The following is a 16,573-nucleotide window of genomic DNA, read 5'->3' as shown; positions in this document are numbered from 1 at the left end:
TATGTTATCAGTATGTACAATGTAAAGTCAATGGCAGTTTATTACAATGAAAGTCTATGGGACAGTTGCTAAGGTGCGGTAAGTGGTTGCAAGGGTGTGGCTAGTAAGTTGAAAAGTCATCATTGATTGGCAGATTGGTAGTCTGAGTTAAATGAGCGCAAGCTTTTGTCTGTTTGACAGTCTGGCGCAAAGTTATGGTGTCACAAAGTTTGGTCCAATGTTAAGTCAATAGGATTTTTCAGAATTTTCCGTTTGAGTTTTGGGAAAACCGTCAGTCGGATCAGTTGGAAAAGATAAAGCAACTTAATTCAGTATAGATTAGAGGTTTGGAATTAGGTTTAGTGGTTGTAGTATGAACGGTCTAGGAAGAGATACGTTCTTAAAATTGTCTCAGAAGAACAGTACGTTGCTTTCTCAAGCCACCGTGATCAGCTAAAATCCTGTTGGCTTCGTAGCTTTAAATCAATCACCAACCTGAAGACATCTCCGTGATTTGCCGGACCGTGTGATCTCTGGTGAACTTGACGCGCTGATGAGCGTCGATGCAGGTGACACACAGAAACTCCACACACTCCACGCAGAAGCCGCTGGCCTCAGTGTTATCATCACAGCTCATGCAGAGCTGCGGACAGAAAGAGCCGCTGAGGTAAGATTTTCATTATCATGGAAAGTACTAACATTTAATAACATGAAGCACCATTACAAAACAAACATTGTATAGAATGAGCTACATGCGCATTAGGGTTAGGCCGATAGACAATGCCATCGTCCATCGCCGATGGCCGATAGACAAAACGATGCTGAGGCGGCATCGCCTATCCTCCGCCCCGCCCCCGTCGCAAACCCGCTCACAAATAATACACACTCAGGCCTCGTTTACACTAATACGTCTTCGTATTAAAATGGCATTTTCGAACGAAAATGATCCACATCCACACCGTGATGACGACTCTTCGGTCTTGTGAATCTATCAGGTAACGTGTCACAGCGTCAGTACACTGCTTCAATCTTTCACTTTCACACTTAGTAATTTTAGTGAAAACCTCAGATACTGTTGATTGTGCGACTTTTTTACCGACCATTCTCCCGCAGAAAAAGTGATTGACAGGCGGTAATCTGTGTGCAGCTTATCTTTATTTATTTACGATTTGTTTATGGGTTAAACAAAGACCATGCGGATCATGTAGTTGAAACGCTAGGCTACAAATAAATAATTCGTTATGAATTAATTAATTATTCATAAATAACTAATTCACCTCCGCCTATGACGACGATGCCATCGTCTATCGCGATGTTTCACTTTAGACATCGCCCAACCCTTATGCACATGGAGCTTTAATGATCAGTAAGTTTCCAGCGATCTGTCGTGCCATTATTAACTCGTTTTTAAGATTTGATTACTTTAAAATCGGTGCTCTTCACATGTATATAGTGAGTATCACACCAGACAAGAAGCCCTGCATTAAATTACATTTAATTAAAATGAAAACCAGACTAACAATTTCATTAAAAAACAGTTCGTGAAATATCTGCCAAATTTGTTAATAAAATACAATTATTTATTTTTTATTTTCACAGTGACGACACATCGTCCCTGTCAAATCGATAATTAAAAGTTAATAATAATCAAGTTTCCCATTTAACATTTCTGCATCAAGACTGCCAATATTAAAATAAAAAAGCCAAAGTGAAAAATACGAGTTTGTTATTAATGTTCACGCTAAAATAGTGACACAATTCAAATTAAAATGTAAGAGTTTTTCCTTTATTGACACCTTTTTATTTGAGTTTTAATTTTCTACGTCAACCTCTATGCAAAGCCTATGCTAATCAGTGGGAGGGGCGTATTCAAGTGATCTTGAATGCCTTCACAGAGCCCGAGAGCAGAAGCACGGTTTTAATGTATAACAGAAGTAAAATGGCAAAAACGGTTAGTCAGCCTTTACATCAGGGATCTCAAACTCACGGCCCGCGGGCCATTTGCGGCCCTCAATGCAATATTTTGTGGCCCGCGCCAACCGCTGTACACTGACAGAATCAGCGGAGCGGGGAGAGAGAGCGCTCCCCGCTCCACTGATTCTATGGCTCTGCAGCGAGCACCACTTGGTACACAGCGGTTACTGGCATTCCCCGCCCGCCGTGTAAACAAAGGGGCGGGGATGCCGGTGACGTCACCACGCACCCCGCCCCTTTGTTAGACGCTGTGACGGGCGGGAAGTGTTACTGGCCGGGTTCTGGCGCGCCGGGAACTCGCCGGTAACTTGCACCGGCCAGAACCAAGGTAAGCTGTTCCTGCCCCTGCTTGCTACTTAGCTACCTATCTGCAGCCTGCCACCTACCTAGCTACAGCCTGCATCTTATATATATTATAGGTAGATACAGACTGGTACAGACTGATGTGACTGGAGTGGGGTGGGGGTGTTTTATTTATACATATATACGCCTTTTTTTAGGTGAGGGAATGGAAGTTTAGAGTGAGTCTAGACAGGTCTAGACTTAATGATGATCATCTTCAAGCCATACTGAGGGTCTCAACTGCTTCCGCTCTAAAGCCAAATGTGGTTCAGATTTGTGAGAAGAAGCGCTGTCAAGTCTCTGGCAGCAAGGAGTAGGCAAAAGATGCCATGTTCAGAAGAACTGTTCATAATCTTCACTCAATGTTCTATTAATGTTCAGGACACTTCATGTTCAGAAGAAATAATTAAAACTGTTAATAATGACATTTGAGGACTTTTTTTTTTGTCAAATCCCTTATGCGGCCCAGCCTCACCCAGACTTTGCCTCCTGCGGCCCCCAGATAAATTGAGTTTGAGACCCCTGCTTTACATGAAGCAGCTGCTGCAACAAGAGGAACAGTGGACACAGGATAACCAACCGTCATCCCACAGCAGGAGTCGCGGGCTTCTTCGGTGGGCAGAGAAACTGCAGCGTAAGAACGGTAGGCCTTGTGATGAATTCGTATAGTATATTGTATTATACTGCGTTCACACCAGACGCGGCACGCGCAAATAAATCGTGCGAAAAGCCGCGTGAACATTTGAGTTTACTCGTCTAATTTGCGCGTCAAACCCGCTTCATTCCCGCATCAAATTCACTTCAGAACAGACGCGGATTCGCGTGATGGGCAGGGCTTCTGTCTGCCCGGTAACTCTAGCTTCATAGCTAAATGGCTAACATGGATTTTATTGAGAGAATAGCAGTGTTTATGTGCTTTACGAAGACTGAAAAACAGCGTCGATACGTTTAGGGCCGTGTCTGAGTCCACTAGATCCTTTCAGAGGTGCATCCAGCTCTGATCTTATTAACTCCTCCAGAAACTGAACCTGGATGAAGAACTTTTTGTCGATGTCGGATGGAGGATTTCCCCCGGGACTCCAACAACAGGTGTACGTCACAATCACGCCCCCACAAGAGCAAGCTCCTGATTGGTTAACGCGGCGCAAATGTCCGCTGAAGATCAGATTTTCGACATGCGTCAAACGCGCAAAACGCTCAATTCGCGCGGCAGGGTGTCTATTCGTGCATTTGCATTAACTTAATATGTAAATCAACCGCGCATGACGCGCGTTCCGCTTCTACTGTGAACACAGCATAAGGACGATAACAACTTTTCAGTACTGAAATCTTTGAAAGACAGCTAAATTAGCTCCGTAAAGTTGGTTTTAGGTTTGATATTCGCCAAACATTCACGCACGCAATTTTAGGGATCATGATTAGGGATAATTTGCTCACACCCCCACCCCACAGCTTGGACATGAAACAACTTAATGCCGAAAAAGCAGGCTCTAAATGTATGCTCTGAGCTGAAAAATGATGAACAGTCAATATATCGAATAATATTCCAAAGGCGAACCACAATTTGAACTGTTACGAAGACTTTTGTCCTTTGTTGCCAGCACGGATTAGCTAGGCATACCGATGAGAGCCAGATTGAAAGGTTTGAACAGACTACAGTCCACTACATGAGAAAAATGCGTCCTTAAATCTCGTCCCTTACTTCAAGGTCTTTTGCTGTTAGGGTTACATATTTCTCTTGAGAAAGAAAATCATAATTGTAAAAAGTTTAGTCGCTTATTTACATGATATTTCATGGCCTGAAATAAGGATATTAAAATTCCCTGATAATTCCAGCTTTTCCTGGCAGCACAGACGTTTTTTGCTCATGGTGTAGAGTATCAATCCAGACACGCATAAAACCCCGGTCAGATCCTACGATTATGGCACGATTTTCGTAGAGATTCGTTAACGACAAATAGATGTCGTGACATAAGATTCAATCGTTACTTCTCGTGTAATGTGGCATAGTTCACGACAACCGATCCCATGCCTTGACGCCTCACGACACCGTCGCAGAAAGTCTAGCATGTTTAATTTTTTCTCGTTCTTTACGGCGATTTCTGCCACGTGTGCGACACGAAAAATATACATTTAGATTTCCAATAAAATATATTAAATAGTTATTAGCTGTCGGCCAGCATCAGTGTTTATCGATATTGAAGTTAATTAAATTTAGACAGTAATATTGTTATAGCAATACTCCTGACTGCTTTGGGAAATAACGTTTGTCGTAGACGTCACGGGATGACTGATCGTGAAGGAACGTGTAGTCTGGCACATTTGTTACCCCATACAAATCAAAAAATTATTCTGACATTGTGACTTTTCCTAACCGACAATAAAAGTCGTGCATCTAAACAGTGCGGCCCCTAAAGCCTGGTTTATACTTCTGCGTCAAGTGACCGGCGTAACCCACGGCGCATGCAACGCACATAGCTGTGCATTTATACTTCTGCGCGCTGTCTCTGTTGGTCTGCATTAACACTTCCGAAACGCTAGTTGGCAGTGAGGTGTAAATGTTCCTCTGTGTCGAGTTTCTTCGCTGCTGTTTTGTTTTCCTGAACACTTCCGGGATGTACAAGTGGCTCAAACTCGCTCATTTTGAGGCAGGAACCGGTGGACGTGCAACAACTTTAACTATGAGGTAAACACAAAACAAAACTTTCCATCCGGAGCTCCTTCACGGGACTCCACACTTGTAAACAATCGCTCCATCAGGCTCGCACCATTCACGCGGCTCTCGGTCCCGCCCAGACTCGTCAGCGCTACCAAGCTGACCAATCACAGAGCTTGCGCTCGGCCGACGGCCACGGCGAAGGGCTATGCGTCAGCGCCGTAGCATACGCCGGCGTTTGACGCAGAAGTATAAATCAGCCTTAACTGTTCTGTGGCAGGCGTGCATAACCGTGATGAGTTCCGTAGCAGCCGCGTATAAAAGAGGCTGGTGCCGTAGCAGGCGCATATTACTGTGACGGGTTCCGAAGTATCCCCATATATTACCATGGCGGACTCCATATCAGCCGCGCATAACCGTGGCGGGTGCTGAGGCAGGCTTACAAAACAGGTATTTGTGGCAGGCGCGTAAAACCTTGACAGGGGCTCCCTCTCCAAACAAATCGCCCCTCAGTGCAAAAAGTGCGTTTGGTGTGATGAAGGCCTGAGCAAACATAAACGTGAATACTGATGATGGTGTGATTGACTGTTATCATGGTGCGGATGTAAGCGCACACACACCTGACAGCTCTTTTCCATTGTGCTGCTGGGCACTTCCACAGAATCCTTGACGAAGAAATTATCCAGGACCTCCACGTCCATGCACTCCTGCTGGCAGACCGGACAGCGGATCATGCTCACTGACGAAAGACAAGAAGAGAAGGAGAATGATAAGAATAACAATGCAGCAGATGCTTTTTAAAGAATACTTGCAAACAAAAACGAATCTTCTGTTGAACACTAAGAATGATATAGTGAAGGATGCTGGAGAAAAACAGCCATTGACTTCCATACTTACTTAAAACAGCCGGGTTAATAAAAACCCAACAGGTAACCCAATGATGGGTTATTTTGGTACCGAACTGCTGTTGGGTTATTTTAACCCAATCCATTGAGTTGTTAAGGTTAACCCATCAATTTAAGTCACAAAAAATAACTCATTTGTTGGGTTATTTTGCCAAAAAGTCGCTTAGCCACTAATATCTCATATTTGTGCATCATTTCCTCCAAAACAAACTGTAGAAATGAACACAGTGGTGGAGAAAGCACTGTTATATGTATATAGATCAGCTATGAAGTGCACATTTGTATCGTCAAATTAAGAGTGCTGGTGAAACGGATGTAAAAAACACAACACGTAGAGGTTGATACGAAAATAGCAAAAACTTTATTGGGTAAAATCAACTTTATAATGCAAAATCAACATTACGTGCGCATATTAACACAGCTGTTCAGTGTCAGTTAGATCAGTTAACTGTTAAAATTTAACGTTTTTAACCCAACTGGTTGAGTTATTAAATAAATAACCCATCAAAGGTCAAAAATAACTCAAAGCACCAAATATTTAACACAACTGGTTGAGCTATTAATAAATAACCCAATAAAGGTTTAAAATAAGGCAACAAAGCACCAACTCAACTATTAGGTTAAATAAATAACCCAACGTTTTTTTAAGAGTAGTATTTTTCGCTCCTGCTATCAACGGCTGCTTTTCTCCAGCATTCTTCAGAACATCTTGTGTTTTGCTCAAAGCAAACAAGAAATTCATAAAGGTTTACACCTGTGTGAGTGTGAGGAAATGGAGGAAATGCTCATTTTATTGATGAACTGTCCCTGCTTTGGTTTGTAGTGGAGTGTTTACCACTGAATGCACTTCCCTAGAGGTAGATACAAAGCTAACCAACTCCAGCGCTGGTTTTATTCTGGGTTAAACCTAATCTGGAAAAATCAGTATATTCCTGAGCATCTGTGTGCTCCAAATGTAAAGCCTTTTACACTAAAAGCATTCGAGTCTAAAATAGTCCTTTGCAGCAAAAAATGTAATTCTATTAAAGTCCGTGAGAAATCAAAACCAGCCATATTGATTTTGTTAACTGTAATCTTTAATTCAAACCTGAAAATTCCTGTTGGTTTTTAGTTAAATCATCAGATGATGTGTTTTCAGGTAATGGGCGCGGCTTACACACTTAACCACGCCCCCTCCAGCTCTCAGTTCTGACAACAAACGGAAATGGTGAGCAGGAGGAGTCTGTTAGGCTGTAATAACTCTTCTATAACCCATTTCTCCATCTTTCTGAATGAAATGCCTACTTTACGACATCTATTACGGCTGCGGTAGAAAAAACAAGCCACGCCCACTGTTTATTCATTTAATATTCCGTTTCTCTAGGAACTGCGTCACAATTCGAAAAAAAAGTTATGATCGCAGCTTTCCGGTTGATTGGGACTTTAAGGGAATCGAAATTATTTATACTTCATATTATAAAGTAAAACAAAATCTATTTAAATTGTCAATTATTATCAATAACAGCTTTAAATTAAAATGAAGATTTAAATATTTACATACACATTTTATTTTTGCTGCACTCATCTGTCTGTGATTGGCTGTTTGCTGCTCTCATGTGTCGTGTGATTGGCTGTTTGCTGCTCTTGTGTTGTGTGATTGGCTGTTTGCTGCACTCATCTGTCTATGATTGGCTGTTTGCTGCACTTGTGTTGTGTGATTGGCTGTTTGCTGCTCTTGTGTTGTGTGATTGGTTGTTTGCTGCACTCATCTGTCTATGATTGGCTGTTTGCTGCACTTGTGTTGTGTGATTGGCTGTTTGCTGCACTTGGGTCGTGTGATTGGCTGTTTGCTGCTCTCATGCGTCGTGTGATTGGCTGTTTGATGCACTCATCTGTCTATGATTGGCTGTTTGCTGCACTTGTGTTGTGTGATTGGCTGTTTGCTGCACTTGGGTCGTGTGATTGGCTGTTTGCTGCTCTCATGCGTCGTGTGATTGGCTGTTTGATGCACTCATCTGTCTATGATTGGCTGTTTGCTGCACTTGTGTTGTGTGATTGGCTGTTTGCTGCTCTTGTGGTGTGTGATTGGCTGTTTGCTCCTCTCATGTGTCGTGTGATTGGCTGTTTCCTGCACTTGTGTTGTGTGATTGGCTGTTTGCTGCTCTCATGTGTCGTGTGATTGGCTGTTTCCTGCACTTGTGTTGTGTGATTGGCTGTTTGCTGCTCTCATGTGTCGTGTGATTGGCTGTTTCCTGCACTTGTGTTGTGTGATTGGCTGTTAGCTGCACTTGTGTTGCGTGATTGGCTGTTTGCTGATCTCATGTGTCGTGTGATTGGCTGTTTGATGCACTCATCTGTCTGTGATTGGCTGTTTGCTGCACTTGTGTTGTGTGATTGGCTGTTTGCTGCACTTGTGTTGTGTGATTGGCTGTTTGCTGCACTTGTGTTGTGTGATTGGCTGTTTGCTGCACTTGTGTTGTGTGATTGGCTGTTTGCTGCACTTGTGTTGTGTGATTGGCTGTTTGCTGCTCTCATGCGTCATGTGATTGGCTGTTTGATGCACTCATCTGTCTATGATTGGCTGTTTGCTGCACTTGTGTTGTGTGATTGGCTGTTTGCTGCTCTTGTGTTGTGTGATTGGCTGTTTGCTGCTCTTGTGGTGTGTGATTGGCTGTTTGCTGCTCTCATGTGTCGTGTGATTGGCTGTTTCCTGCACTTGTGTTGTGTGATTGGCTGTTTGCTGCTCTCATGTGTCGTGTGATTGGCTGTTTCCTGCACTTGTGTTGTGTAATTGGCTGTTTGCTGCACTTGTGTTGTGTGATTGGCTGTTTGCTGATCTCATGTGTCGTGTGATTGGCTGTTTGATGCACTCATCTGTCTGTGATTGGCTGTTTGCTGCTCTCATGTGTTGTGTGATTGGTTGTTTGCTGCTCTCATGTGTCGTGTGATTGGTTGTTTGCTGCACTTGTGTTGTGTGATTGGTTGTTTGCTGCACTTGTGTTGTGTGATTGGTTGTTTGCTGCACTTGTGTTGTGTGATTGGTTGTTTGCTGCACTTGTGTTGTGTGATTGGCTGTTTGTTGAACTTGTGTTGTGTGATTGGCTGTTTGATGCACTCATCTGTCTGTGATTGGCTGTTCGCTGCACTTGTGTCGTGTGATTGGCTGTTTGCTGCTCTCGTGTGTCGTGTGATTGGCTGTTTGATGCACTCATGTGTCTGTGACTGCATTCAGAAATCTCTCACTTGTAATATGTGAGTATATTTACTGTAGAAAACCTGTCCGTGAACTATGAGGGCAAAAAAAAAAAAAAAACATTAATAAATAAAAAAATCATTAATTGTAATCAAGTTAAAATTAATCAATTAAACAATTAATCGAGATTTTGATTTTAGGCCAAATCCCCCAGCCCCAATATATATCATTATTAGGATGTGACATCTTGACAGGAGATTGATGCCATTTTGCCTACACGCAGCCATATGTTTCAGGAACCCCCAGGCCCAAACACTACATCATTTGCATAAATAGTGGCTGCAAGCTCTGAGTTGGGTGCGTCAGACAAAGAAGAGACGCAAGATGTGTTTAGGATCCATTGATTATAGTGTTTCAGACGCCGCAAATCCCTAAACACGACCTTACAAGTAGACATGGGACCATAACCGCTTTCAAGGTATACCGCAGTCTGGAAAAGCCAAGGTTTTAAAAACCGGCTGCACCGTTCCTAAGGCATGTGTACGATTTTTTATTTACATTTTTTTTTTTCAGCTTTTTAGGAAACCAGCAGAAAACAAATATCCAAAGATGCTATTTAAATAAAGAAATCTGTGTTTTTAAAACCAACGAAGAGAGCAGCCTGACATGTTTACTGCTTCAAAATATTCGAGTTATTTCTCAAAATAAAATAGATTGTGTTCATAAGAGAAAAAACGTTTTCATTTTTTTCAGGGTGTCCTTTAAATGTCTTAAATCCACAGAAATATGCTGTTGTAGGTTTTAAATACTCATCATTTTCACAAATTGTCCATGTAAAGCTATAGCCAATCAGTACAAACAAATCCATTTATCTAAAAAAAAAAAAAAAAAGGTGTTAACAAAATTATTAACTACTCAATAATTGTTTAATTGTCTTCCTTACATCCTTACAATAACATTTGTTCAGAAATTCTCCATGTTTTCATGCATGAGTTCATGCCGTGCATAAATGTTGTTTATTACAGCTTTGAAAACTTTGAGAGACTCTGATTGCCTTTAATTTAACGTTGTTTATGCTACATTGCATTCGTGAGAAATATTCTGTTTAGTGACAAGGCAGCACTAGTCCGATGGGGCCAGTAACCATTCTGTCTACTGTCCCGAGCATCTCTCACGCTGGCCGCAGGCCATCAGACAGTCCTTATAGTTGAGCCCTGATGGATCAAAATTATAGATATTTCTTTTTTTTTTATGAAAACAACCATTAGAATATTATGTAAAGATCATGTTGAGACATTTTCTACAGCTAATATACAAAAACACACTTTTTAATCAATAATATGCAATCCTGAATGCTTAACTTGAAGGCCATTTTATCAATATTTCGTTTTTTTTTTACCCTCAAAAAACGCATCCTTTCTACATTCTGCATTGAGGTATTTATTCTGATTGACATGTTATGCTGACACAATGTGCTAGGCTTCGCTTCCACATTGTTATTAAGGTGGTAGTTTACTCTTATTGACATCTGAAGCTGACAAAGTGAGTCACTATGATGTCTACAATGTTTATTAAGGTGGTAGTTTACTCTTATTGACATTTAAAGCTGACAAAGTGAGTCACTATGATGTCTACAATGTTTATTAAGGTGGTAGTTTACTCTTATTGACATCTGAAGCTGACAAAGTGAGTCACTATGATGTCTACAGTGTTTATTAAGGTGGTAGTTTACTCTTATTGACATTTAATGCTGACAAAGTGAGTCACTATGATGTCTACAGTGTTTATTAAGGTGGTAGTTTACTCTTATTGACATTTAATGCTGACAAAGTGAGTCACTATGATGTCTACAGTGTTTATTAAGGTGGTAGTTTACTCTTATTGACATTTAAAGCTGACAAAGTGGGTCACTATGATGTCTACAGTGTTTATTAAGGTGGTAGTTTACTCGTATTGACATTTAAAGCTGACAAAGTGGGTCACTATGATGTCTACAATGTTTATTAAGGTGGTAGTTTACTCTTATTGACATCTGAAGCTGACAAAGTGGGTCACTATGATGTCTACAATGTTTATTAAGGTGGTAGTTTACTCGTATTGACATTTAAAGCTGACAAAGCGAGTCACTATGATGTCTACAGTGTTTATTAAGGTGGTAGTTTACTCTTATTGACATTTATAGCTGACAAAGTGAGTCACTATGATGTCTACAGTGTTTATTAAGGTGGTAGTTTACTCTTATTGACATCTGAAGCTGAGAAAGTGAGTCACTATGATGTCTACAGTGTTTATTAAGGTGGTAGTTTACTCTTATTGACATTTAAAGCTGACAAAGTGGGTCACTATGATGTCTACAATGTTTATTAAGGTGGTAGTTTACTCTTATTGACATTTAAAGCTGACAAAGTGAGTCACTATGATGTCTATAGTGTTTATTAAGGTGGTAGTTTACTCTTATTGACATTTAAAGCTGACAAAGTGGGTCACTATGATGTCTACAATGTTTATTAAGGTGGTAGTTTACTCTTATTGACATCTGAAGCTGACAAAGTGAGTCACTATGATGTCTACAGTGTTTATTAAGGTGGTAGTTTACTCTTATTGACATTTAAAGCTGACAAAGTGAGTCACTATGATGTCTACAGTGTTTATTAAGGTGGTAGTTTACTCTTATTGACAATTAAAGCTGACAAAGTGGGTCACTATGATGTCTACAATGTTTATTAAGGTGGTAGTTTACTCTTATTGACATTTAAAGCTGACAAAGTGGGTCACTATGATGTCTACAGTGTTTATTAAGGTGGTAGTTTACTCTTATTGACATCTGAAGCTGACAAAGTGAGTCACTATGATGTCTACAATGTTTATTAAGGTGGTAGTTCACTCTTATTGACATTTAAAGCTGACAAAGTGGGTCACTATGATGTCTACAGTGTTTATTAAGGTGGTAGTTTACTCTTATTGACATTTAAAGCTGACAAAGTGAGTCACTATGATGTCGACAATGTTTATTGAGGTGGTAGTTTACTCTTATTGACATCTGAAGCTGACAAAGCGAGTCACTATGATGTCTACAGTGTTTATTGAGGTGGTAGTTTACTCTTATTGACATTTATAGCTGACAAAGTGAGTCACTATGATGTCTACAGTGTTTATTAAGGTGGTAGTTTACTCTTATTGACATTTAAAGCTGACAAAGTGAGTCACTATGATTTCTACAATGTTTATTAAGGTGGTAGTTTACTCTTATTGACATCTGAAGCTGACAAAGTGAGTCACTATGATGTCTACAGTGTTTATTAAGGTGGTAGTTTACTCTTATTGACATCTGAAGCTGACAAAGTGAGTCACTATGATTTCTACAATGTTTATTAAGGTGGTAGTTTACTCTTATTGACATCTGAAGCTGACAAAGTGAGTCACTATGATGTCTACAGTGTTTATTAAGGTGGTAGTTTACTCTTATTGACATCTGAAGCTGACAAAGTGAGTCACTATGATGTCTACAGTGTTTATTAAGGTGGTAGTTTACTCTTATTGACATCTGAAGCTGACAAAGTGAGTCACTATGATGTCTACAGTGTTTATTAAGGTGGTAGTTTACTCTTATTGACATTTAAAGCTGACAAAGTGAGTCACTATGATGTCTACAGTGTTTATTAAGGTGGTAGTTTACTCTTATTGACATCTGAAGCTGACAAAGTGAGTCACTATGATGTCTACAGTGTTTATTAAGGTGGTAGTTTACTCTTATTGACATTTAAAGCTGACAAAGTGAGTCACTATGATGTCTACAATGTTTATTAAGGTGGTAGTTTACTCTTATTGACATTTAAAGCTGACAAAGTGAGTCACTATGATGTCTACAATGTTTATTAAGGTGGTAGTTTACTCTTATTGACATTTAAAGCTGACAAAGCGAGTCACTATGATGTCTACAGTGTTTATTAAGGTGGTAGTTTACTCTTATTGACATCTGAAGCTGACAAAGCGAGTCACTATGATGTCTACAGTGTTTATTAAGGTGGTAGTTTACTCTCACAGACAAAATGCGGTAACTTGGTGAACTCTTACGCTGTTTGGCGGTGCTGGTGGTGCCGGCAGGTGAGCTGTGGGCAGGTAAGCATCTCTTGCAGAAGGAGTGCAGGCAGGGCAGCAGTTTGGGCTCCCTGCTGCTGAAGCTGAGCTTACACACGGGACACACGTCCATCAGAGCCGCCATCATCATCATCATCCTCACTCCGCCCTGACCTCCTCCACCTTCATCCTCGTTTCCATCGCGCTTACTCTCCGCTTCGTTCTCCACGATGATCACCACATCGTCTGACTCCATCTTCTCTCCGACATCCATGATTTACCTCCAGGAAAGCCCTCAGAGAAACATCTCGGCGGATTCACATCGGTGAGCACAGCTGCTGTGCCGCAGTCTACACACACCCCTGGATGAATCTGCTCGGCGCAGGAGATATCAGCAGCACACGCGCTCCGCGGCTCATTCGCTCGATAGCAGTTATCAGTAATTAGGTGTAGACATGTTAAACACAACTGTGTTGTTACCAGGCGCATAGAAAGATGACGACCAGATGCTACAATTGTGACGTCCCATGACCTCCATTGTGACGTGTAGCCACGGCTGCCGGGAGAGGACAAATGGGTTGCGAAAATAAAAACGCGTTGATTTACGGTTAGTGTTGGGCAATCAGTCTGTGTGGTAAGTAACTTCCAAAAAAAGTCATAAATCACTGATTACGTCTTTAAATTTGTATTTAAATAATTTATTTTTCCTAAAGTAATTACTCAACGGATAATTCAATTATTGTCTCAATACTACTTTATACTTTTATTTCTTTAAATTCCAGTTTAATAGACGAACTACCAGTTTGGAAACATTCAGGATGCGCGCGCAGCGAGGTTGCAGAAACAAACCGGGAGCGCTAGCATTTACAGCGAGGGAATGACATCCCTGAGAGTTTGTTGTTGTATTAGAGATAAGTTATATTGATTACATTGATTACATATATATATATATATATATATATATATATATATATATATATATATATATATATATATATATATATACTTGGGTAGGACAGCCGCTCCCACTAGCCACTTTGGCAAGTTGGAAATAATTTTTACAATGTACTTTTCTCAAAGCAGGGTTTGACAATAAGGATGGCCCAATATACGTGCAAATGTGATCTTTAAATCGAGTAACAGTACGACTGAAAACAATAACTGTGTTCGCGCGAGACAAAGCAGGTAAATACCCTATGTGAGGATGATTACTCGAGGTGATGTGATGCATGCGACTGTTAAAAGCGCGCGCGCTCCCATTTACTTGCGCTTTTTTTCCGTTCACTTGCGATCGGTTCTCTTTGAAAAAGACTAGACAAAAGTGATGCTTATGTACCCACAGTCCTGCTGCTTTTAAGAGCTCAAGATTGAAAAAAAAAAAAAAAAAAAATATATATATATATATATATATATATATATATATATATATATATATATATATATATATATATAGCAGTCACTGCTTTTGTTTTAATTATTCTCAGGGACGTGATCATCCTTTCATTATCACTTGTGGTATTTTACCTGCATACTTTAGCTTACAGTTATTTTTGTAATATAGTTTAATTATTATCCTTTACAATAACATTTCTTTGATATAAGATTAACTCCCCATTTGTGTGTAGTAACCACTGATCTGGGACCTTTAGCCAGGACAGATTACTGTGCATATTTTAGATGCATGACAATAGATCTTTTTAAAGGTTAATTAAAAAAAGTTTTGTTGAATAAAAAAGTGGATGTATGCAGCTATATATTTGCTTGTTTTGACAAATTTAAATATGTGCCAAAGAAATAATTATTTCTTTTTTGTGTGTGTGGTTAGAGATGAATTTGGTAAAACCTTTATTCTGAGCCCTAAAAAGTCATGTGAAACAAAAACCAATTGCAATGTGACACAACCCATTTGCTCATGCACAGTGAACAAGCTCACACACAACAACACACGAACAGTGAAATAAAAGAGGAGGCATGTGGACAACACAACATCTAAATCTAGTCATTTTAACATGTCAAAGTCACATTTATTTATATAAAATATATTTTCCAAACAACAAAATTGTGGCTAGTGAAAATGGCAAGTGGCTAGTAATGTTGGAAATCTACTAGCCACAGTGGCTGGTGATCAAAAAAGTTAATGTAAAGCCCTGTATGAATATATATATATATATATATATATATATATATATATATATATATATATATATATATATATATATATATATATAAATAATTTACATAATGCTTTCAGCATATTATAACAGCTCGTCACCCAGTGATAAACACAGTTATTCATCAAAATTAACGTTAACGTTAGCGACGTTCGTCTGACACAGGGGTGGCCAACCCTGTTCCTGGAGAGCCACCTTCCTGTAGTGATGTGCGAATCGATTCTAAAATATCGATATCTCCGATACCAGCTTTGTATGTTCTAGAATCGATTATCTTATCAAAATAACGACATTTCAATAATTTGGAGTAGATATGAATAAAAATACAGCGGAAAGTAACCACAATTACCCTAGTTTCTCTGAATAATCCCAACTTAGTCGGGCTACTTGTTCTTCCGCCTGCAAAGTCATGTGCGTAATATGGCACTGTACAACTGCAGAGCACGCTAGCTAGCCACTCCACTGGCCTGGCACCATAGATATATACACTAGATGTCGCCTGGCCTATTGTTGTCTATTGGACGGAATGCGTCAATAGCGCCGCCATCTTGCTACAGGGTAGCGCTCCTTTAAAATGAATGCGGGACCAAGGTACAGTGGAGGAGTGTGGCCATGCAGAGCCAGAGATATACACATATATCTATGATCGGGAGTTCTCCTGGATGTTAGTGTGTAATTTTATTTTTCTAATTATGAAAATTATAATTTTACATCACTTTTCTAAATTGATGGATCAGTGACCGCACGGGCATTCCTGACAAAAAGCTTGTGTTTGTGTGTACAGAAATGTACTATTCACCCTCCCTGTTAAATCTGATCTAATCATGTCCTGAAACACAGCTCCTCTCCTGCTTTCACTGCTCATACTGACGGAGGGTACGATTCGTTTGTGAATGAATCCCCCGAATGACTCCTTTACTAACGTTAGCCGACAATAATACTAGTTTCTGGCAGCGCAGCATCTCGTTGTCATGTTTCTTTTGCATTGTTTGCTGATTTTATTACACAAAACTAGCATAAGCCGAGTGTTTAGTGCGAGTAGGAGCTGCTTTGCCGTATGGTGAATGCAGTAAGTGACTGTTATCATCAATAACGTTACCTGATTAGCACAAAAGTTCAGAACATACAAAAACAGAAAAAAACTTAATGTTACCTATGAAATGTTCTGCCTTTGTGCTTTGTTTTCTTTGTTTGCTCGTTACTGCACCCGTAGACAGCCCTAAAATCCCGCATCTTCACGTAATAACACTGTCTTGTCTAGTGCGGTTGAATGACGTTTGTCCTGGGAGCACTGTAC

General features: G+C 40.1%; 1 protein-coding gene across 2 annotated transcripts in view; it reads right to left on the bottom strand.

The window, feature by feature from the left end:
• trim24 (tripartite motif containing 24) overlaps positions 1–13,644 on the bottom strand; it is a 63,288-nt gene extending 49,644 nt beyond the window's left edge. The window contains exons 1-3 of one of the 2 annotated variants that reach the window (XR_015481931.2): positions 13,103–13,644; positions 5,572–5,690; positions 475–622 (exon numbers count right to left, since the gene is read on the bottom strand). Coding sequence is in view for 1 of the 2 variants with exons in the window: in NM_001002870.3 (NP_001002870.3) it covers positions 475–622; positions 5,572–5,690; positions 13,103–13,379 (544 nt within the window). In the remaining variant the exon portion in view is untranslated. 2 annotated transcript variants of the gene reach the window in all.
• Positions 13,645–16,573: the final 2,929 nt, after the last annotated feature.

Source organism: Danio rerio, chromosome 4, assembly GCF_052040795.2.
Source record: "Danio rerio strain M-AB ecotype USA chromosome 4, GRCz13ab, whole genome shotgun sequence".
NCBI lineage: Eukaryota > Metazoa > Chordata > Actinopteri > Cypriniformes > Danionidae > Danio > Danio rerio.
This window is presented reverse-complemented; position numbering and strand designations above follow the sequence as displayed.